The following is a 20,863-nucleotide window of genomic DNA, read 5'->3' on the forward strand; positions in this document are numbered from 1 at the left end:
CCAGGGTAGCTTCAAACTTGCTATATAGCCAAGGATGACCTTGAACTCCTGATCTTCCTGCCTCCACCTCCAAGTGCTGGGATTGCAGGTATGAGCCATGCAGAGTTTGTGCAGGGCTGGGCATTAAACTTTAGGTGCCATGTCTGTTCGGCAAGCACTCTTCCAACAGAGCCACATCTCTAGCCCCTTTATTTCTGAGTGTCTCATGTGGTCCAGGCTAACCTGAAACTCAACTGTCCAGCTGAGGGTGACCTTGAACTCTTGATCCTCCCGACTCCATCCCCACAGTGCTGACATTACAGGCTTGAGCCACCACACTTGAATTCAAAACGTGTTCTCAAAATCACACTTGTGCTGGTGGTGCCATTCAGTGGTAGGATGCTTGCCTGGCATACACAAGGCTCTGGGTTCGATCCCGGGGGGTCATAAACAGTTCAACCAACACAAACAATAATTAAGTGGTACTGGCCAAGGCATGGTCTGATTTCTCATTGCCTTAGCTCTGACTTGCAGGGTGTCTTGAAGAGGCAAACTCCTTCCTGTGAGATAATGCCTCCTCACAGGGTGATCTGCCTTCAAGGCTCTGCTGTTCCTAGAATCGAAGGTGACTACAAGCTTTGAGCTGTGACTCGAGAACCTTAGATGGCTTCCTGCTCTTCCTCCCTCTTCCTCTTCTTCTGAGTTTGAAAAGAGACATAAAAACTGAGCAAGATGCCTGCATTATCTTTGTGCCTTCTGCCTTGCAGGTGGATGAGCTGGGCTAGGTATCACTGGTTCTTGGGCAGACACTCTGGGAAAGCCAATGTGCAGAGGCAAGGGGGAATGTGATTCGGTGTTTTAAGGGCTCCAAAGTCCTCTGGCACCTGGCATTGTCTTCACTTGTTTCCTGAGACACTGCATCTTCCATGCTACACAGCCATGTACCAATGGCTAGGGTGGCTCATGCCTGTTAATCCGACTGGGAGACTGAGCCTGTATTAGTTACCGTTCCTGTCACTATGTCTACAAACCCGACAGAAGCATCCTTGGGAAGGTACCATTCATCACGGTGGAATGTCATAGCAACCGGAGTGCCAGGCAGCTGACCACCTGCCACCCGCTTCCAGGAAGCAGAACGAGATGATTTACTTTCCTCTTTTATTCAGTCTGAGAGCTTAGCCTCTAGGATGGCGCCATGCACATTAATGGTGAGTCTTCCTTCCTCAGTTAAACCAGTCTAGAATCTCACAGACACACCCAGAAGTTTTATTTGTTTTAATTATACATTGTGTATGCACAGGGAGGTCAGAGGAGTTGGTTCTCAACTTCTACCACATAGGTCCTGGGGATTGAACTCAGTCAGGCTTGGTGAAGCTGTCTTGCTGAACCCACCTAGAGCTCTGCTTCCACAGTGTACCTAAATCTCATCAGGTTGACAAGATGAACCGTCATGGAGGCTGGAGAAATAACTCAACAGTTAAGAGGCTGACTACTCTTTCAGGGGACTAGAGTTCGGTTCCCAGCACCTGCTTTGGGTGCTTCATACGCACCTGTAACTCCAGCTCCGAGGGACCCAACCCTCTTCCGGTCTCTAAAGGTACCTGCATGTATGTGCCACACAAACAGGCAGATAGAAATCTTTATAAATAGGAAAAATAGAAAACATTAACTGCCACAGAGACCGCTGAAAAATGGAGAGGTGCCAGCTGTCATTGTTTTTGGTGCTCAAGAGAGGATTCACTGGCACCCCACCACCTTTATAACCTTCCTGCTCCCCTGCTCCTCACCCAGACGGGATGCTGCATCAGCAGCCCACTCGGGACTTTACTCACACAGCTCAGATTCCAGCTCAGTGCGGACCAGTGAGCCAGTTGCAGGTGGCCCAGCCTTCCCCTTGCTGGAACAAGCGCCAAAGAGTGGCCTGGTGAAAGCAACGGACAGGAGGACAGGACTTCTTTTCGTTTGGTTGGTTTTTTTGTTTTGTTTTCGAGACGGGGTTTCTCTGTGTAGATTTGGAGGCTGTCTTGGCATTCGCTCTATAGATCAGGTTGGCCTTGAACTCAAGAGATCCGCCTGACTCTGCCTCCTGAGTGCTGGGATTAAAGGCGTATGCCATCTGGTCGGATGGGGCAGGATTTCTAATCTTGACCCTTATACACAGCTCGGGGCTCACTGGGCCTTGCCTGCGTGTGCCTGCGGAAGGTCATCCGGCCCACCAGGGGGCGCGCCGCCAGGTGCTTGCTTTGATCGACTGCGTCTGCGTGACCCGGAAGTGGTCGCGCGTCGGAGCTCAGTGTGGTGACGGCGGCTGCCGGTTGGAGCCTAGGATCCTGAGCGCGTCTCTAGGATGAACGCACCTCCGGCTTTCGAGTCGTTCTTGCTCTTCGAGGGCGAGAAGAAGTAAGTGGAGGCCGGCGGGGTGCCACTGCTCCTGCCCAGGGGAACCGAAGCGGGCTTTGCTTTGGGCCTTGTGCTTCGTGCGCGTCTGCCCAGCTTCAGGCGGTGGCGCGAAGCATTGGCCAGCGCATCCATTTGGCTCGGGGACATTGTGTCCCTTGCTCCAGACACTTAGGAGGTGGCTGGCCTGAATTCGAACCCACAGTGTCAGGCTCCAAAGCTCTTTTCACCGGTCTGCAACACCGCTGTCCATGCTGCGCAGTAATGGCTTTAGAGCGCACACTGCACTGGACCCGGTGTAACCCTCTCTATCCTGGAACTCTCTCGTAGATCAGGCTGGCCTTGAACTCGGAGATCCACCTGCCTCTCGAGTGCTGGGATTAAAGGCTTGTATTTTAATATGGGTTTAAGCAGACGGTTCAGAGAAAGAGAGGCGCTAACAAGTAAATACCCAAGTCGGGGATATGTTTATTCAAAGAGAGTAGGGGGAAGTAAAATGTACTTGTGTGGGTACAGACTTCTCCAAGAGAAAGTATCTCATTGTTTTTGGTTTTGCTTTTGGTATTTTGAGACAGGGTTTCTCTATGTAGCCCTGGCTGCCCCAGAACTTGCTTTGTAGACCAGCTGGCCTCAAACAGCTCCACCTGACTCTGCCTCCCAGGTGCTGGGGTTAAAGGCGGGAGCTAACGTGCCGGGTTGCATGTAATTGTCTTAATGGTAGGCAGATACACCCTTTTGCTGGCCCAAACGTTCTGTCTCGGAAGGTTACTAAGAACCTTTCTTTCATGAGTGACCCCCTTCTTTTTTAGTTATATTTTATGTGCATTGGTGTTTTGCCTGTATGTATGTCTTTGTGAGGGTGCCAGGTCCCCTGGAACTGGAGTTACAGACAGCTGTGAGTTGCTATGTGGGAATTGAATCCAGGCCCTCTGGAAGAGCAGGCAGTCTTTTTAACAACTGAGCCATCTTTCCAGCCCTGAGTGCCCCCCTTCTTGGAAGTCAGCTTGGGCTAAAGTGACACCCTATCTCAAAAAACAAAACAATTAAAAATGTATGGAGATAAACCACAGTGGTAGATTGTTTTCCTAGCACACACAGGGCTCATTTCATCTCCGTATCAGTCAGTAATGAAGTTCAATAAGATTCTCCAAGTTTGTCTGTATAGTGCACAGTGTATACTGCAGGCCTGTAACTGACACCTCTCACTCCTAAGAGACTTCTCTGCAGGGTTTTATGTTTGATCTTTGCTAGCTACTTCAGCCTCCATTGAGGGCATATTCTCAGCTGAGGCCCCTGTGGGTGCCCCATCAGCAAGAGCATTTGGCCATGTCTGGAAACATTTTCTGGTGTTCCAAGGGGGTTGCTATTGACATCTGGTGGATAGAGCCAAAAGATGCTGTTAGTCTTGGTGTATTAGACAGCCTCGCAGGAAAAAAAATGGTTAGGTCTAAAATGCCCATGGCTTAGACACAGGTACCCACGGTCACGCCTAATGACTTCAGTTTAATTCCCGGGACCAGCATGGTAGAAGCAAAGAACTGACAATTTGCAGGTTGTTTACTGATGTCTTCCACACAGGGGTGGACAAAGGAAATACATATTTGTGTATTAAGTTTGAGAAATTCTGCTTTAGAAAAAAGAAGCAATCCTTAACCAGGTGGTGGTGTTGCTCTTTTGTTACAGTTTAGGAATAAAAGCTGGAGAAAGGGGGTGGTGGTCCCGAGTGGGTGGGATCCCAAGGTAAGGGAGCCTGTGGGAGAGCATAGCAGGTTCCATAGCAGGTGAGGGTGACCAGGGCGGGAGGGAATAACACGCCAGGCAGATAGAGCTTAAATGAGGAGTTTATTTAGAAAGAGGAGTGTAAGGAGTAAGGTTTTTTTCTCCCGCCGCCGGTCTTGTTCCACCGCCGCACCAGCCCCAAATAACACACTGAGACTCTGTATTTGATATAATGCTGTTGGCCAGTTACTTGTTTCTTATCGGCTAGCTGTCTTAAGTATTAACCCATTGCTGTTAATCTACGTATTTCCACATGCTCTTACCGGCTCGTCTCCCCAGTCTGTCCATCTTGACTCCTCCTTCCTACTTCCTCTTTCCTCCTAGTCCCTCCTATCTTGCTTTCCTATTGGCCAACAGTGCTTTATTCATTAACCAGTATGAGAAACATATTTACAGAATGGCATCTCCCATCAAGTGAGGGGGGGAGAGAAGAGGAGGGGGTAACTGGAGGCCAACCGAAAGAAGGAGAGGAGAGCAAAAGAGCATAAGTGGGCAGGGGTCTTTTAAGGGGGTCCTTTCCACCTGCCTGCGGACTAGTACTCATGGAACCCTGGGCTGACCAGAACACTGCCTGAGTGCATTCTGCCAGGTGGCAGGGGCAGGCCAGTGTAATGCCTGAATCCTTACAGCACAGCATGCAGGAGGCACAAGCAGGTGGATCTCTCAGAGTTCAAGGCCAGCCAGGGTTACATAGAGAAACCCTGTTCAAAAAAGGAGCGACCCTGTGTAGGTAAGGGTCCCTGATGTACAGATAAGGTGCCACCATGGAGTAGAGAAGGGTCTTTTTGTCATGCTGGGGACTGGACCCAGGTCTGGCCCATGCTAAGTTACTGTTCTATCACTAAACAATACTCCAGCTTTTCTGTTTTTGTTTTTTTTCTTTTGGTTTTTTAAAACAGGGTTACTCCGTGTTGCCCTGGCTGTCCTAGAACTTGCCCTGTAGTGTGGGCTGGCTTTGAAGTCACAAGGTCCTCCTGCCTCTGCTTCCTAAGCGCTGGATTAGAGGTGTGTGCCCCCACCCACCACATACACTTTTGCTAGGCTGGTGAGATGCTCAATGGGACGCAGCTCAAAGCATTTGCTGAGGACTTGGTGTGGATCCCTAGAACCCGTGCCAAAGCTGTGCTGTCTGTTTAGTGCTCCTCCTCCGGGGACGTGGGGTCAGCCAGCATGGTGTATCCAGGGGCTCAAGGGTGACAGTGTTTTTCTCTGCCCTCCTGCCCCATCACTGGGATTACTGGTCTATCAGGCAGGCCTAGTTTGCTTGTTTTGTTCGGATGGGGAGTAGAATAAAACCCAGAGCCTTAAACAGTCTAGGTAAATGGTGGACCACTAAACCGTGCCAGAGCTTTCAGAGTGCCCTTTGGGGCAAGTACACTAATTGAAAAAAAGCTTCCTAAAACAAAAGAAAAAGGCTTCCTAGGGTAGGGCCCGGGAACTTAGTGATGAGGGCTGGTTTGCTTGGCAAGCTTGAAGCCAGCCCTAGGTTCAATTCTTAGTACTGCTAAGGACAGTGGTGCTTGCAGAATGATGGCTTACTTGGATGTTAGGGGGTTTGGAGACAAGGGGTTTCCTGTTTGTTTCTGTTTCCCCTGGTTGTCCTGGAACGTGGAGATCTGACTGCCTCTGCTCTCTCTGTGCTGGAACTAAAGGTGTGTGCCAACACCCAGCAGTTTTCTTTCCTCTCGGAAAGAATTTAGTCAAGAGCTAGTTTCGACAACCAATTCATATGTGAGGACGTGCTGGGTGTCTTTCTGGGGTAGTGGGACAGCCCAACTGCAGTTTCAAGGGTGTTTGGTCACAAAGGGGCACTCTGACTCCCAGGGGACACTGATGTGAGGTGGATGTCACCATCACAAGGGCTGGATGTGAGCTTGGGAAAGTAATCCCCCTCAGCTTTTCTGTGTCTTTGTAGAATCACCATTAACAAGGACACCAAGGTGCCCAATGCTTGCCTGTTCACTATCAACAAAGAAGACCACACTCTGGGGAACATCATCAAATCGTAAGTCCCAGGCCAGAGGCCCCAGGTGTCAGCGGGGCTCTGTAGGCTGAGCACATGCCTGGACGTGCCTTCCGTCTCTTCCACAGCTTGCTCTGATGTGGGTACTTTCTAACCTGGCACTGACAGGTCTGTTGGCTTTTTGACATAGGGTTTCATGTAGGGTAGGCTGGCCTCAGACTGACTCACTACGTAAAGGAGGGGACTCCTGATCCTCCTCACCTATCCCGGGATTGCTGGGGTCCTGGCCATGTACCACATCAGCTTCATGTTGGCTTATTCATGTAGTATCAGAGTCTGCAGGGAGCCCCCAATTGACTGTTGGGCTTTTGGCCAAGATCAAGTTCAGGGGGCTTCAGCAAAGCAGGTTTTCATCTTAATGGGCATCAAGATGCAAAAGGCGATGGGTGTTGTGGTACACACCTATAATTCCAGCACTTGGGAGGCAGAGTCAGCCTGGTCTGCATACAGAGACAGTATCTCAAAAAGACAACCCCTCCCTCCCCCGCCCCTACATTTGATGATCTGCTGGTGCCTTAGCGCCTTTTCTTTACCCCCCGGCTTTCTAAGTTGTCACTGGGTGATTGCCCAGTGCTGGGGTGACAGATGGTTCCCACCTGACATGGGTGCTGGGTCCTCTGCAAGAGCAATACACTCGTGTTTTGCCTATGCATGTCTACCATGTGAATGCCTGTTACTCATGAAGGTCAGAAGGAACTGGAGGTACAGGTGGTTAGGTGCCACATGGGTGCTGGGAACCTCTGAACTAATCCATTTCTCCAGCCGAACCTGCATCTTAACCCCAGCACTCGGGAGGCAAGGCAGGCAGATCTTGGTAAGTTCAAAGCCAGCTTGGCCTATATGTGAGTTCCAGGATAGCCAGGACAGTTACAGAAATCCTGTCTTGAAAAAAAAAAAAAAAACAAAATGTATTGCGCATGTAGTGTGTGCGCAGGCTAGAAGAGGGTGTTGGATCCCCGTAGCTAGAGCTGCGAACCATCTGATGGAGGCACTGGGAACAAATTCAGGTTCTCTGCAAGAGCAGTCAGTAAGTGTTCCACTATTGTGCTGTTTCTCTAGCCCAACCTCTAACTCTTGTATGAGTGAGTGTATTTCAGCTTGTGTGTATCTCTGCACCATATGGTGGGTGCCCTTTCATGCCATAAAAGGATGTTGGAGCCCTCCCCTCCCCCCACCCCCAGGATTGAAGTTGTGAGCCACCCTGTGGTTGCTGGGAATTGAATCAAGGTCCTCTGGAAGAACAGCCAGTTTTCTTTTTTTTTTTTTTTTTTGAGACAAGGTTTCTCTGTGTAGCTTTGGAAGCTGTCCTGGAACTCGCTATGTAGACCAGGCCTGCCCCTGCCTCCCGAGTGCTGGGATTAAAGGCATGTGCTACTGACATCCAGCAAACAGCCAGTTTTCTTAACCGCTGGGCCATCACTCCAACCCTCATCCTACAACTCTAGCTATGTAAGGCAGGGGCCAGTTAGAGCCTGTGACCTTCAGGTTCTCCATTTCCCTGAGCTTTGTGGGAAAGGGCCAGCTGGGGCCTGACCCTGTTCCTCTTCCCACTGCCGCCTGCTTGTGGGCCTAGGAATTGGGTACAGTCCACAGCCACTGACATAGGTCCTCAATTTCTGTGAAGAAAGACGCCACCCCGGCCAGGGTCCTTGATTGTGTGGCCAACAGGGTTCCTTCCTATAGAGTTTTCTGCCCCCTTGATCTCCCCTCCTCCTGCCGCTGGGAGGAAACCTCTAGCCTCATACATGTATGTAGGCAAGCACCCTACCACTGAGCATATATCCCCAGCCCTTTTCTTTTTTAAGGTAGTCTAGGTTGGCCTTGAACTTACAGTCCTCCTGAGCAGCTGGGCTAACAGGCCTACACCATCATTCATAATTGGGGGTAGGAAGCTACTTTGGACAGAAAGCCTGCCAGGCCTGACCTCCCTCACAGTGTACACCTATGTTCCTCAGCCAGCTGTTGAAGGACCCGCAGGTGCTTTTTGCTGGCTACAAAGTCCCTCACCCCTTGGAACACAAGATCATCATTCGTGTGCAGACCACCCCAGACTACAGTCCCCAGGAGGCCTTCACCAATGCCATCACAGACCTCATCAGCGAGCTCTCCCTGCTGGAGGAACGATTCCGGGTAAGCGGCTGGACAGGGGCCTGGGCGTAACTAAGTGGTACAATGTCTAGCACAGTCAGGGCCTTCCGTACCATCTGTAGCACCAAACCCCCTCCTCCCCTTTGCCACTGGCTCTGCAGGCCTCCGAGACTCCTGAGGGAGGCTTCATCCCGGGGTAGGGAGTCAGCTATTGATGAGAGGCCCTCAGTGTAAGATAAGCCACACCTTTTGAGGTTTTCATACCCCACCTGGCACCATCCCTAGCCCTTAGCAAGCAGGCGCCTCAGAGCAGGGTAGGTGGAGCCTGCTGAGGCACCTGAAGCCTTTGGGACTGGTCAGCCTTACGTGATATTCTCTGGAGTACTACATCTGGAAGGACCGCAGTGCCAGGTTCCTGGTGCCACACAAGCAGGAGATACTGGGGTCATTCTATGTAGTCACTGCTGATGTCCTTCCTCTTCAGGTGGCCATCAAGGACAAGCAAGAAGGAATTGAGTAGCAGCTAAAAGGAGCATTGCTTAATGGCTGGAAGGCTGGTGCGTACATCCTTTTCAGTGTTCTCCATGACAACAGCCACCCTCAACTCTCTGTAGCTGGACGCTGCTCTGTTCTGTACATAGACTGTTATTTTCCTAATAAAGTGTAGTGGGAAAAGACCCATATGCAGCAGCCTGTGGGTTACCTGTGCACGGCAGGTGACCTGTGACACAAGAGACCCTAACAGACTGAGGCAGAACCTGGGGCTGCTGGGCCTGCCTGAGTTATCAAGACAGAATCCCAGTGGGGCCTGTGTGACTACGCTCAGTCGACAATAGAGAATTTAATAAAAAAATACTCAGATACAAATACCCTATCACTAGCTCCAATCTAATAAGCCACGTCCCTGGTCACTGTCCTGTGCAAGCTAGCAGCACCTCCAGATGGACACGATGTTGGAGTCCGTCAGAGCAGTGAGGTAGGTAAAGGCTGCATTGGCCACAACTGTGTTTACCATGGTCTTGGTCACTGGTTGCCCCTGTGCTACTGGTTGTGGCCACTTCAGGATCTGAGGGGGAAAAAGAAGGTTGTGGGCTCCTGCCTCACAGAGCAGCCCAAGGCTATCAGAAGGGTCCACAGGCCCATGTGGCTGTAGTGTGTACCTGTGTCGGGGCCTGCGGAGTTGCTGCCAGTGGAGGCGGCTGCTTCAACAGGTGCTCAACATCATAGATCCACACACTGCCTTCCTCGTCCCCACACAGCACAAGGTTTTTGTCTGCCAGGACAAGTGGGGGTCTAAGACAGGGCCAGGGTGGGGGCAGAAAGAGGGGGTGATGGGGTGGGGTGATGGGCAGGCTCACCAGGACAGGTGCTGAGTGAGAAGTAAGCCAAATTGGTGGGTGACCACTGCAGCTGGGCCAGGATGACCACAGGCAACACAGACCGGCTGTCCCGGCCTGCCCACGTCTGGCTCCAGCTCCACAGGTAGATGATGCCCTGTCCATTCCCTTTGGAGGCTGCAGGGAGAGATGAGCTCAGACTGATTGCATATCTAGGCTGGCTGCTGCCACAACCTCCCTGATCCCCAGTAGTTGTCTCAGCGCCTTTAGTGCTAAGTCCCAGCCGGGCTCACTCACCCACAATGTCATCATTCACAAATGCCAGCCCGTCCACTCTCTGTCCTGACATCTCCGAGTCCTCAGAGAAGATAAATTCCACTTCACACACCCTGCGGAAGACATTACCCATGCAGAAACTGCCACGCCCCCTGAGGGCAGGAACCCCATGCTGAGCGGTCTCAGGGCCTTCCACATGGGCAGATGAGCCACAAAAGTTCATCAGAGCTGCTTCCCTACCTACTCTCCATAAGCCCTGGGATACCTCAGTGCCCATCCTCAGACACGGACACCATGCTAGGGCAGGAGGGTCACACTGCTGGCTGACAGGACTAGGGCTCAGGCAGTTTGCAGTGTGGTGATCAACGGTGAAGAGAGCAGTCCCAGGACAGGACTTCCCAGGCAGCCCCACCAGCACTGTGGTGTGCCCAGGGCCCAGGTAAACCCAGCACCCTTACCTTTGCTTCTGGGGCTGGTCTAGCCGCACATCCCAGCAGCAGCAGCCTCCCTCACAGCCAGCCAGCAGGAAGTCATCCGGGCAGGAGGCAACAGGACAGAGGCGCAGGGGGACAGAGCTGCAGTTGAGCATGAGGAGCTGGCTGCCAACACGGGTGTGGAAGACCATGAGCCGTGTGCCATGAACACCACCCACAGCAGTCCGCCCTCTCCAGCCCGGTCCACAGCCTCACCTAGCCTGGAACTTGTATTCATGGTTGGGCACCCCAATGTCCCAGAGGATGATCCGTTTGTCGTAAGAGGCAGCTGGGGGTGGGGGATGGGGCGGGCGCAGGGATATATGGAGGAAAGAGTAGCTCTGAGAAGACCCCGCCCCTCTTGCAGGTTGAGTCTGTGAGTTGGGTCCCTCAACCAGTTTATCAGACAGGAAGGGCAGGCAGACTGGGGCTAGGACAGGAACTTGGGGACCACAATCCCCAGTTCTGCCTGAACCCAGTGTGCATAGCATCAAGCCATCTTTGTAGCACATCTGATACCTTTGGTGAGCTCAGCACACCCAAGGGACCGGTTATCTCCCCTGGTCCCAGGCAGAGAAGAAAGGAGCCCAAGTTGCTAGGAAACTTCAAGGCTGCATAGCATGCTGGGATGGCGCCTGGCTGGCCAAGAAGCTACCTCACTTCCGACCAAAGCCGTCTGGGCCCAGCATCCTATGAGCCTCGTCACCCCAGAAAAAGAGACCCAGGCCAGCAGGACAGAAAGACTCGTGCCGAGAAAGCTCAGAGTCTTACTGAAGAGGTGGGTCTCGTGGGTGGGGCTGAAGCAGAGGGTGGCGATGGCCTTCTTATGGGCTCTGATGACGCTGCAGCAAAAGCCTGCGCGCACATGGAGCAGCCGGATCATGCCCCGCAGGCCTGCGGCGGCCAGCATGTTCCAGCGCTTCTTGTGGCCTGCCTGGGTGACCACCGTCAGGGCTGTCCAGGCCACGGAGAAGAACTCCTGACAAGGGTAGAAAGAGGAAATGGTCATGAGCACTGAACAAGTGGCAGCCTGCCTGGAGGGCTAGCCCGGGACAGTGAGGCACAACAGCACAGGAAAGCTCTCAGGAGGGCTGTGGGCGACTGAAGAGCTGGTGGAAAGGTTCAGAGGCCCTGGGTTCCATCCCCACCAAAATAATTAAGGTCAGAGGAATCAGAGAGCTTAGCCTGGACCTCCAACCTCAGGGCTCTTGTCCCAGGACCCAGCAGACTTCAGGAAGACGGGCCCTGGCACTCACCTCTCCTGGTACTTTGTATTTATGGAGTACGATGCCTGTCTGGCAGTCTATCACGCAAACAGCCTCTCCACCACATGTAGCCACAGTCTGTGACGTGGCCCCCGAGTGTCCTGTTTTATGGTATCAGCCACATAAACGTCTTTTCTGTGAAGTTCTTCCCCACAGTCCCTCTTCCTGGCCTCCATGACATTAGTATTATTATTTGTTGTACAGGGGACAGAACCCAAGCCTCACACACGATAGACAAGTGCTCTAACACTATACTACTTACATGGCCTTTTTTTATCTTTTAAAAAAATAATGCATGGTTACGTACGTGTGTCATGTGGTATGTGCACATAAGTGCAGGTACCCACAGAGGCTGGAAGAGGGCATAACATCCCCTGGAGCTGGCGTTCCTGGCAATTGTGAACAGCCCATGGTAGATGCTAGGAACCAAACTTCAGTCCTCTACAAAAGCAGCAAGCACTCTAGGCAGTCTTTGGTTTTTTTTTTTTTTTTTTTTTTTTTGAGACAGGGTCTCTGTGGAGTCTTTGGCTGTCCTGGAACTCACTCTGTAGACTAGGCTGGCCTTGAACTCAGAGATCTGCTTCTGACTCCAGACTGCTTGGATTAAAGGCGTGTACCACCATTTCCAGCCCTTTCTTTCTACCCTAAAAACAGCCCTACTGAATTTCTCCGGTATCTTTTAGTCTGACTCCCACTGAGCACCACACCGTGACCCGAGCCTCCCACTGCCCATGGGCCCCAGCATGTACCCTCCTCCCTGGCAGGCTCAAAGGCACAGGCCCATAGCTGGGTCTCCAGGTCCTTAGGGCTGTTGTGTCTGCTATGGCACTGCAGGAAGTGCAGGGGTTCCAGGTGTAGGGCAGCCTGTGGGGGCACAGGTGGTTACAGTTGCCCCTTAGCATGCTCCCTTTCTGACACTAGCCCCCTGCCGTCTGGGGTGCCTACCTGCCCTCCATCAGAGTCCACAGGTCCGTCCTCTGTCTGCACTGCTGGGGAGGAGCACACTCGCTTGGAGGGAGAGAGGTCAAGTGGGACATTGTCTAGCCGTTTTGGGGCCACCATTCTGGTCTGTGGAAGGAGGGGACTTGTGTCCATGCCCCAGGGGTTTCCTCCCTTGGCTACAGACTTAACTACACCCTCTGAAAAGTGTGGAAAGCAAGAACTGAGCTACTGTCACAGGGGGAACTTGGTCTGTGTTAGGGCTGGACACTTAAAATATTCTCCAAGGGTTCAAACTTTAAAGAGCTGGGTCACCAGTCTATGGGGCTACTCAGGAGTACAGGGTAGGTGAAGGGACTTAGGTCACTGGGAGGCCTCCCTTTGAAGGGGACATTGGGACACTAGCCACCATGAGATTCACAGACATCCTCGCTGTGTGAGCTCACAATACATACAGCTTCGAGTCAAGCAACTATGGGCTGAAACCACAAACCCAAACTAACCTTTCCTTCCTGTAAGTTGGTTATTCTGGGTATTTTGTCACAGCAAGGGCAGGCTGACTACGTACTTGGGCATCGCCTGAGTTGTGGAGGCCCGTGGCCCTCACAGATGTGTGGAAACACACTCACCCTGAGCTTGGAGGCAGCTGCAGCCTGTGGAGGCTCCTTTGCTAGGTCAGCTTCCTGCACCTGGGCCCCAGCTGAGGCCACCAGTTTCTCAGCGATCATCCGCACCTGGGTGGGGCCAGGCCTTCAGCAGACTGAGCAGTCTCACGTGCCCTTAGCCTCTCCCCAGACACGTGTGGCTCTCAAAGTAGGAAATGGGCCTCCCTAGGCACAAGGGCCACCATTCTCTGACCCATCCCACTCACCATTGTCTCCCCAATCCAACAGAGCCAGGGACTTCTCTAGGACAACCTACAAGCCACGGAAGCCAAATCCCAGAACATACCCGCCACTGGGTGAACTCGCTGAGAGACTCAGGGCCATAATGCACATCCTTGACAGCAGATGTCACAAAGTCAGCCTGGAATTTGTCAGCGTCCTCTTCAGGGCTCACAGTGGCCATGAACTTCTCCCAGTGAGCTGTGACCTGGCAAAACCAGACCAGATCCAGGCCCAGCCCAACCCAGGTCTCCTGTCCTAGCCATACACAGTACCTCCATAAGGTGTATTTGCTATAAGAGCTTCTGGAAGCTTCTGCAAGCATAGCCTCTTATTCTCTACTAGCACAATCTAGGTCACATGAATTGAAACCAGCCTGATTCACCCAGGCAGAGTAATCCCAACACTTGGGAGGCTGAGGCGGAAGTTTCCCAGGCCATATGAGCTACATAAGACCCTGTCTCAAAAAACATGGGCTGGAGAAATGGCTCAGCAGTTTACAGAGGACCTGGGTTTAAATCCCAGCACCCACATGGCAGCTCAAAACTGTCAAACTTCAAGATCGGACACCCTCACACAGACATCCATGCAGGTAAAATACAAATGCACATAAAATAATAAAGTAAGTAAATTACTAAAAAAAAATCAAACAGCTCACTGCAGAGTTCTAGCCTCCCTGCTGTACACCTCAGAGACAGGGCCTCCGAACAAGGGAAGCAATAAAAAAGAAAAAAAACACAACACACCAGACTCAAGACTGTCAGGTCAGGGTAACACCTCATTTACACGCACCCCCAATCCACTCTGCCCCAAATACCTTGCTGACATGACCAAGGACCCTCCTCCATCAACCTCCCATCATCCTTACCCTGTTGGTCAGCTCCCGATCTAGCCTCTCCACCTGTGAGCAGGCGGAGGCCGCATCCTTGCCGTTGACTTTACGTAGCTTGGGCAGGAGAAAGGACACTTTCAGATTGTCATTGACCTAAAGGATGGAGGAATAAATGAAAGCCAGGAATGGTGGTGAATGCCTGTAATCCCAATACTCCGGGAGAGTATGGTGGGGATGTCAAGTTTGATGCCAGTCTGGGATACATAGGGAGGTGCAGGCCAGACTGAGATACAGAGCAAGACTTTGTCTCAAACCAGCAAAACAATAAAAAGCCCAACAGGGTGGGTACGAAGTCCAGTTGAGAGGTTGCTTTCTTAGCATGCACAAAGCCTTAAGTTTGATCCCCAGTACTGCATAAACCAGGCTTGGAGGAGAATCCGAAAGAAGCTCCAGGCCATCCTTGGCTACACAGTTAATTTGAAACCAGCCTGGGCTACATAAGACTCCATCACACAAAACAAAACCCAAAAGAGCGAGCGAACCTGGAGCCTGCCCCAGATTCCTAGCTCTTAGCATCGAGCTGGTCAGAGCTCCCTCTCACCGTCAGGAAGGGGTTGCCTTCCAGGTTGAGCTCCTCGAGGTCTGGAAACTGGCGCAAGACAGTGACATCCCCCAGCTGGTTGTTGGTGCAGTGAAGGATGAGCAGATGGGACAGGCCCAGGTTGGCAGGCAGCGTCTCCAGCAGGTTGTTAGAGAGGTCAAGTTCCTTCAGCTGCTTCAGGCGCCCCAGGAGATTGGGGTCCAAGTGCTCTGACCGAAGCTCCAGCCCCGAGAGACTGGGGTGAGGGCAGAGATCAGGAAAGCTCAGGAGGCTGGGCAGACCCTTTCGCTAACTACCCCCACCTGCCCAGAGGGATCTACACCAAGTAATTTCTCGTGCTGAAAAATAAGCACGGAATTACTTTTTAGACTTGGCTAGCCTGGAACTCACTACATAGACTAGGCTGGCCTCAAAACTGAAAGATCCAAAACACAACTCACTAGTAGTTCAGGAAAGCCTTGAAGGTACTTTCCTGCCTCTACCTTCGTTGGGATGACAGGGCTCTGCCACCACCAGGGAGCAGCAGTTCAGGCTGTGGTAGGGATGGAAACCCCAGATTTGTGCATGTCCCACAAGCAAACTCTACCAACATCTGCAGCTCTAGCCCCCACCCCACCCCTTTAAAATTACATTTTTATTTATTACAGTGTCTGTGCATGTGTGTATGGATGGACACAGTCCAAAGTGGCTAAGGTCAGGTTAAGGAGCTGGTTCTCCTTCAACTGTCTGAGTCCAAGGAAATAAACTCAGGCTTGGTGACAGACCTCTGGTCAGACTTCCCTTCTTTAAAGAACTTTTTGTTATTGAGCATGATGGTGCACTCTTTTAATCCCAGCACTTGGGAGGCAGAGGCTGGCGGATGGCCGTGAGTTCGAGGCCAGCGGATGGCCGTGAGTTCGAGGCCAGCTTGGTCTACAAAGCGAGTTCTTGGACAACCAGGGACGTTATACAGAGAGAGCCTGTTTAGAATAAAAGTTTTCTTTTTGAGACAGGGTGTCATATTGTAGCTCAGACTGGGCTCCAAGGCACGTTTGTCTTGCGCCGGGCCCTGGAGTACTAGACCTCCTAACGACTTCAAAACCTAAGGCCTCCAAGTTCCCGCTTCAATGCTTTTCCTCGCTCCTGCAGGATCCTCGCGCGCTACTCAGGCTTCCTCAATGAGTGCTCAACATTCTTTCCACCCTCCGTAAATGAGCTCCTTTCTGGTCCACCTGACTCCGGACTGGGGCTGCCAATTAACTCCCGCCATCTCCGTTAGGCGTGAGTTACGGACTCGACCCCGCCCAAGTCCCCGCTAACTATATAGTTTGGGCTGGCGGGGCATGGGGAGGGGTCTGACTTACACCCCGCCTACCAGGCGACCCGGGTGGGTGGGGACGGACCCCGTGCCCCGGATCCGCTTCAACAAAGCCAGCACTTACTCCAGACTCCGGATCTTCCCCAGACTGTTGGTCTTGGGTCTCCCGCGTTGAAAAAGCAACTGCTGCGTGAGGAGAGCCATGGGTGTCCAAGGGCTCAGCCGAACCCGCGCCTCCACGAAGTACGGTCACTAACGCCCGCCCGCAGCAGAGGAGTTCAGGAGATGGCGCACGGCGAACCCGATAAGTGTCCGTACCTACCGGAAGGAAACAGAATGACGGCCCAGCGCCCCGCCTTCTTCCTCCGCGTACGAAGACTACAACTCCCAGCGGCCCCTGCGCCGGGCGCCTGCGCTCTGATTACTAGGAAGGAACTATGGCGGTTATGGCGGCCGTGGACCGGGCGGCTGAAGTTACTCATTTGCAAGTTTGCGGCTGCAAGGGCATTCGGACCTGTCTTATTTGCGAGAAACAGCGCCACGGCCCTCCTCCCTGGCAGATCTCCCTTCAGGTACGGGCTGGAAAAAGAGTCAAATCCAGAAAGTCTATCCCTCTTAATGGGAAACTGAGGCTTGCCTTTGAAACCGGTGGAGATCAAAGCCCCGCGGTAGAGTTGCTTGGAGCGGTCATAGCTTTGTTATTCACAATAACCAAAAGGTGGACGCAACCTAAGTGTTGTCATCTGAAAATGAAGGGAAGAGCGGGGAATGCTGGTGCACGCCGAGACTCCTGCATTTGAAAGGCAGAGAGAGAGGTAGGGGACTCGGAAAGTTTGTACCCAACCTCGGCCACACGGCAAGTTTGAGGAGAGGTCTTGGAGTAGGGAAGAGGCTATGGCACATCGCCTCTGTGGCTTTAAGTGGCATCAAACTTGGACTTGATACCTGGGGTGGGTATATTCTAAAGGGTTTTAAAAGAACTTTAAATTCAAGTTTTAGAAGGATCCTTGGTTGAGGAAGCCGGAAAGCCAGTAAGGAGTGTAAGGATTCAGGCATTACGCTGGCCTGCCCCTGTCACCTGACAGAATGCACTCAGACAGTACTCTGGTCAGCCCAGAGTTCCATGAGTACTAGTCTGCAGGCAGATGTAAAGGACTCCTTTAAAAGTCAGACCCCTGCCCACTTATGCTCTCTTTTGCTTTCTATTTTGTTCCCTCTCTATCTGTCCCTCGTCCTCCCTCCTCCTCCTCTTCCTCCCCCTCCCCCTCCCTCTCTCCTGCTCTCTGTTGGCCACCAGCTACCCCCTTTCCCCCTCCCCCTCCTGTTCCCGGTGCCTCTATGTCTCTTCCCTTCTCCCTCACTCCCCTTTCTAAATAAACTCCTCATTTAAGCTCTATCTGCCTGGCGTGTTATTCCCTCCCGCCCTGGTCACCCTCACCTGCTATGGAACCTGCTATGCTCTCCCACGTGGTCCCTTACCTTGGGACCTCACTTACTTGGGACCCTCACTCGGGACCACCAACCCCCCTTCTCCAGCTTTTACGCTTGTATCTAAAGAACAACAAGGAGTCTCTGTTGGTGCTAAAATGCCCACCATCTTGTGAAAAACTGAGGAATGCCTCATAAATAGGCTGATCACATGACCCACCATGTTCCTGGGTCAGTGTGCAAAAGGAAGGGTTTTGTTTGTTTGTTTGTTTAATTTCTTGCTTTAGTTAGAGGCCCAGGTCCCTCCGTTCCAGATGCTAAGATCACAGGCCTGTGTCACCATGTGTGGCTTGCAGCAGCCTTTACAGATCACAGGGTGGATGCTACCCAAGTGTTTAACTGATGACTTGAGGAGTGGGCACTTCACCAACTGAGCCAGCACTCCATCCCATCTCTGTCTTTTACAGAAAAAATACCAGTTCCTTTACTGCCCAGACACAGGCTGGGCCATGGGGCCTGAGGACTCTGACTTTGAGGGTTGGGCCTTCCCCTTCCCGGGAGTGACATTGATAAAGGACTTTGTGACCCCAGAGGAAGAGGCTGAGATGGTGCGTCTGATGGACAGTGACCCCTGGAAGCTCTCTCAGTCTGGGCGGAGGAAACAGGTATGGTGGTCCTACCTGGGCCAAGGGGCAGTCCCCTTGCCAGAGGCCCTGGCTGTCTCCTGTGGCCACACCCTAGGGATCTTTGGTAGGGAGTGGGTGATCGTCACAGGGGGTGTGGGCGTCCTCATCAAGCAGGGCTGCCACTGTCTCTGTCCTGCTGTCTCATTGGTGGGAGATGATGATAAGTTCTAGATAGGGATCTCCATCCTGCGTGGCTACTAGAGGCTGCCAGGCACTGCCTGCCTCATCACATCCCTTATCCCGTCTCCTTCTGTGTAAAGACTCCTGATATGCTCTTAGGGACCGTGGTACCCCTCCTCCTGTTTCTCCCCTTCCTCATTATCCCCCCTCAGTCATCTTGACAATAGACCGTTCCTATGTCCGCTTCAAAGGTACCCGTCACTCTTCATTCCTGACATCAGAGCATTTGGTTAAATCAGCCAGTAGGAGATTCCTTCAAGTTTCTCCCTGTGCTAGGACCACCCCAGCCACCCACTCTGCCCCTGACCCTCAGGACAGACAGACTGTGGTTTCCATGGGCACCTTGTCTCTTATCCACTCCCACCTTGGACTCTTCCTGTCCCTTCTCCCTCCAAGAAGCCTCACCCCAGAACATGGTCTCAGGCTGTTCTTAAACTTGCTACGTAGGTGAGCTTTTATCCTCCTGCATCCACTTCACAAATGCTAGGATTGTAGGCACGACTACACTGGCGTTTCCCCCCGCTTCCCCTTCAAGACAAGGTCTCACTTTAGCCCAGCTGGCCTTGAACTCCAGGCAGTTCTCCTACCTGAGCTTCCGAGGGGCTGGGATTCCATGCGTGCACCAGTTTGTGGTTGGCATTTCTTAAGCTGAGCCCGTTCTCCTTTCCTTCGTGTCCCCACTCCAGGACTATGGCCCAAAAGTCAATTTTCGGAAGCAGAAGCTGAAGGTGGCTGGCTTCCAGGGTCTCCCCAGCTTCAGCCAGAAGGTGGTCCACAGGATGGGCCTCTACCCAGGGCTGGAGGACTTCCAGCCTGTGGAACAGTGTAATCTGGACTACAGCCCAGAGAGGGGCTCAGCCATCGACCCCCACCTGGATGACGCCTGGCTGTGGGGCGAACGGCTGGTGAGCCTCAACCTGCTATCAGCCACCGTGGTGTCCATGTCCCGTGAGGCCCCTGGCAGCCTGCTGCTCTGCTCGGCCCCCTCCACTGGACCCGATGCTTTTGATGGCAGCATCGTGGCCCCTAGCAGGTCTGTCCCCTGCCAGGAGGTGGAGGTAGCCATCTCTGTACCCTGTCGCTCCCTACTGGTGCTCACAGGGGCTGCACGGCACCAGTGGACACATGCCATCCACCGCAGACACATCAAGGCCCGTCGTGTCTGCGCCACCTTCAGAGAGCTGTCCCGAGAGTTCCTGCCCGGAGGGAAGCAGCAAGAGCTGGGGCGGGGGCTGCTACAGGTTGCCCTCTCCTTCCAGGGGAGGCCCGTGTGAGCACGTCCCTGCACAAGAGCTGCCATGGCCCGCCTGGGGACAGATGCTAGCCTGACACTGGGGAAGCAAACACTGAGCACTGAGGTCTCCCCACAGATCATTACATTCATTTGGTTTTTGTTTTCTTTTTTTCCTTTTTTTGTTTTTTTTGAAACAAGATCCCATGTAGCCTAGGCTGCCTTCAAGTGAATTCTGTAGCTGACAATGACCTTGAACTCTTGATCCTTCTGCCTCCACTTCCAAGTGCTAGAATTACAGGTGTGCCCTGTCAGGCCTGGCTTTATCAAGGTTGTTTTGTTTCTCTTCTTTTTGAATGGGGTCTCCGGCCTAGACTGGTCTCGAGCCCACTATACAGCCCAGGATGACTTTGAACTCCTGACCCTCCTGCCTCCACCTCCTGAGTGCTGGGATTGCCAGTGTATACCACTACGCTCGGTTTTTTTGTTTTGTTTTGTTTGTTTTTGGTACTGGGATGAAACCCAGGGCATCCTGCTTGCTAAGCAAGTGTTCTGTCTATTAAGCTATACCCTTACCCTGTTGGGGTTTTTGAGACAAGGTCTTATGTGGACCAGACTGGCCTGGAACTCCCTATGTAGCCTAGCTTTGAACTCCTGATCTTCCCTCCTCAGCCTCCCAAGTGCTGGGATGACAGTCCACTGGTTAGGTTTTCTGAGGAGCTTGTGACCTCATGGACATCACATACATACCCTGGCTAGAGCCAGTTCTGATGGCTCTTGGCTGCTCTCTGGGTTATTTAATTTGTCACAGTTTGGAGGAATTCAATCTTTAACAACCTTAGTATTTGGGAGAAGCAAGATGGCTCAGTGGGTGAAGGCACTTGCCATCAAGCCTGAGGACCTGAGTTCAGTCTTTGGAGCCTACATGGTGGAGGGCGTGAACCAACTCATGTCCTCTGACCTCCACATGTATCACCTCTCCGATAAAATGTATAATAAAAGACAAAAGGAAAACCTTGTTCCCGTGTGAAATGGTTTTCTCCTTCCCCATCTCTGTGTGAAGGAGTTGTAATTATTTTATTTTTAAGACAGGGTCTCACTGGGTAGCCTTGGCTGGCTTGGAACTTTGTAGACCAGGCTGGCCATGAACTCACAAGGATCTCTGTCT

At 52.4% G+C, this 20,863-nt stretch overlaps 3 protein-coding genes across 3 annotated transcripts; 2 read left to right on the forward strand and 1 right to left on the reverse strand.

Moving 5' to 3' along the window:
* Nucleotides 1–2,225: 2,225 nt before the first annotated feature.
* Nucleotides 2,226–8,875, forward strand: Polr2j (RNA polymerase II subunit J). Its single transcript, XM_051204971.1, has 4 exons — nt 2,226–2,379; nt 6,071–6,160; nt 8,134–8,308; nt 8,751–8,875. The coding sequence occupies exons 1-4, from the start codon at nt 2,327–2,329 to the stop codon at nt 8,784–8,786; spliced, it is 354 nt and encodes a 117-aa protein (XP_051060928.1). The 5' UTR covers nt 2,226–2,326; the 3' UTR covers nt 8,787–8,875.
* Nucleotides 8,876–9,087: 212 nt separating this feature from the next.
* Lrwd1 (leucine rich repeats and WD repeat domain containing 1) lies at nt 9,088–16,450 on the reverse strand. Its single transcript, XM_051204958.1, has 15 exons — nt 16,295–16,450; nt 14,874–15,108; nt 14,309–14,425; nt 13,508–13,648; nt 13,186–13,290; nt 12,563–12,685; nt 12,367–12,481; nt 11,609–11,718; nt 11,124–11,331; nt 10,569–10,641; nt 10,338–10,478; nt 9,901–9,992; nt 9,625–9,780; nt 9,427–9,539; nt 9,088–9,332 (listed from the first exon to the last, which is right to left on the reverse strand). Exons 1-15 carry the CDS (start codon nt 16,372–16,374, stop codon nt 9,192–9,194), a joined length of 1,950 nt encoding a protein of 649 aa, XP_051060915.1. The 5' UTR covers nt 16,375–16,450; the 3' UTR covers nt 9,088–9,191.
* Nucleotides 16,451–16,607: 157 nt separating this feature from the next.
* Alkbh4 (alkB homolog 4, lysine demethylase) lies at nt 16,608–20,021 on the forward strand. The gene is made up of 3 exons (XM_051204964.1): nt 16,608–16,742; nt 18,066–18,263; nt 19,151–20,021. Exons 1-3 carry the CDS (start codon nt 16,608–16,610, stop codon nt 19,736–19,738), a joined length of 921 nt encoding a protein of 306 aa, XP_051060921.1. The 3' UTR covers nt 19,739–20,021.
* Nucleotides 20,022–20,863: the final 842 nt, after the last annotated feature.

Source organism: Phodopus roborovskii, unplaced genomic scaffold (genome assembly GCF_943737965.1).
Source record: "Phodopus roborovskii unplaced genomic scaffold, PHOROB, whole genome shotgun sequence".
Lineage (NCBI taxonomy): Eukaryota > Metazoa > Chordata > Mammalia > Rodentia > Cricetidae > Phodopus > Phodopus roborovskii.

Excerpts from the sequence above, each read along its gene's own strand:
- Polr2j (XM_051204971.1), top strand. The coding sequence starts at position 2,327 with ATGAACGCACCTCCGGCTTTCGAGTCGTTCTTGCTCTTCGAGGGCGAG. Across the intron at positions 2,380-6,070 it reads CTCTTCGAGGGCGAGAAGAA|AATCACCATTAACAAGGACA; the intron begins GTAAGTGGAGGC and ends GTGTCTTTGTAG. Across the intron at positions 6,161-8,133 it reads CTGGGGAACATCATCAAATC|CCAGCTGTTGAAGGACCCGC; the intron begins GTAAGTCCCAGG and ends TATGTTCCTCAG.
- Lrwd1 (XM_051204958.1), bottom strand. The coding sequence starts at position 16,374 with ATGGCTCTCCTCACGCAGCAGTTGCTTTTTCAACGCGGGAGACCCAAG. Across the intron at positions 11,332-11,608 it reads AATACAAAGTACCAGGAGAG|GAGTTCTTCTCCGTGGCCTG; the intron begins GTGAGTGCCAGG and ends TACCCTTGTCAG. Across the intron at positions 9,333-9,426 it reads CTCCGCAGGCCCCGACACAG|ATCCTGAAGTGGCCACAACC; the intron begins GTACACACTACA and ends TTTCCCCCTCAG.
- Alkbh4 (XM_051204964.1), top strand. The coding sequence starts at position 16,608 with ATGGCGGTTATGGCGGCCGTGGACCGGGCGGCTGAAGTTACTCATTTG. Across the intron at positions 16,743-18,065 it reads CCTGGCAGATCTCCCTTCAG|AAAAAATACCAGTTCCTTTA; the intron begins GTACGGGCTGGA and ends TGTCTTTTACAG. Across the intron at positions 18,264-19,150 it reads AGTCTGGGCGGAGGAAACAG|GACTATGGCCCAAAAGTCAA; the intron begins GTATGGTGGTCC and ends TCCCCACTCCAG.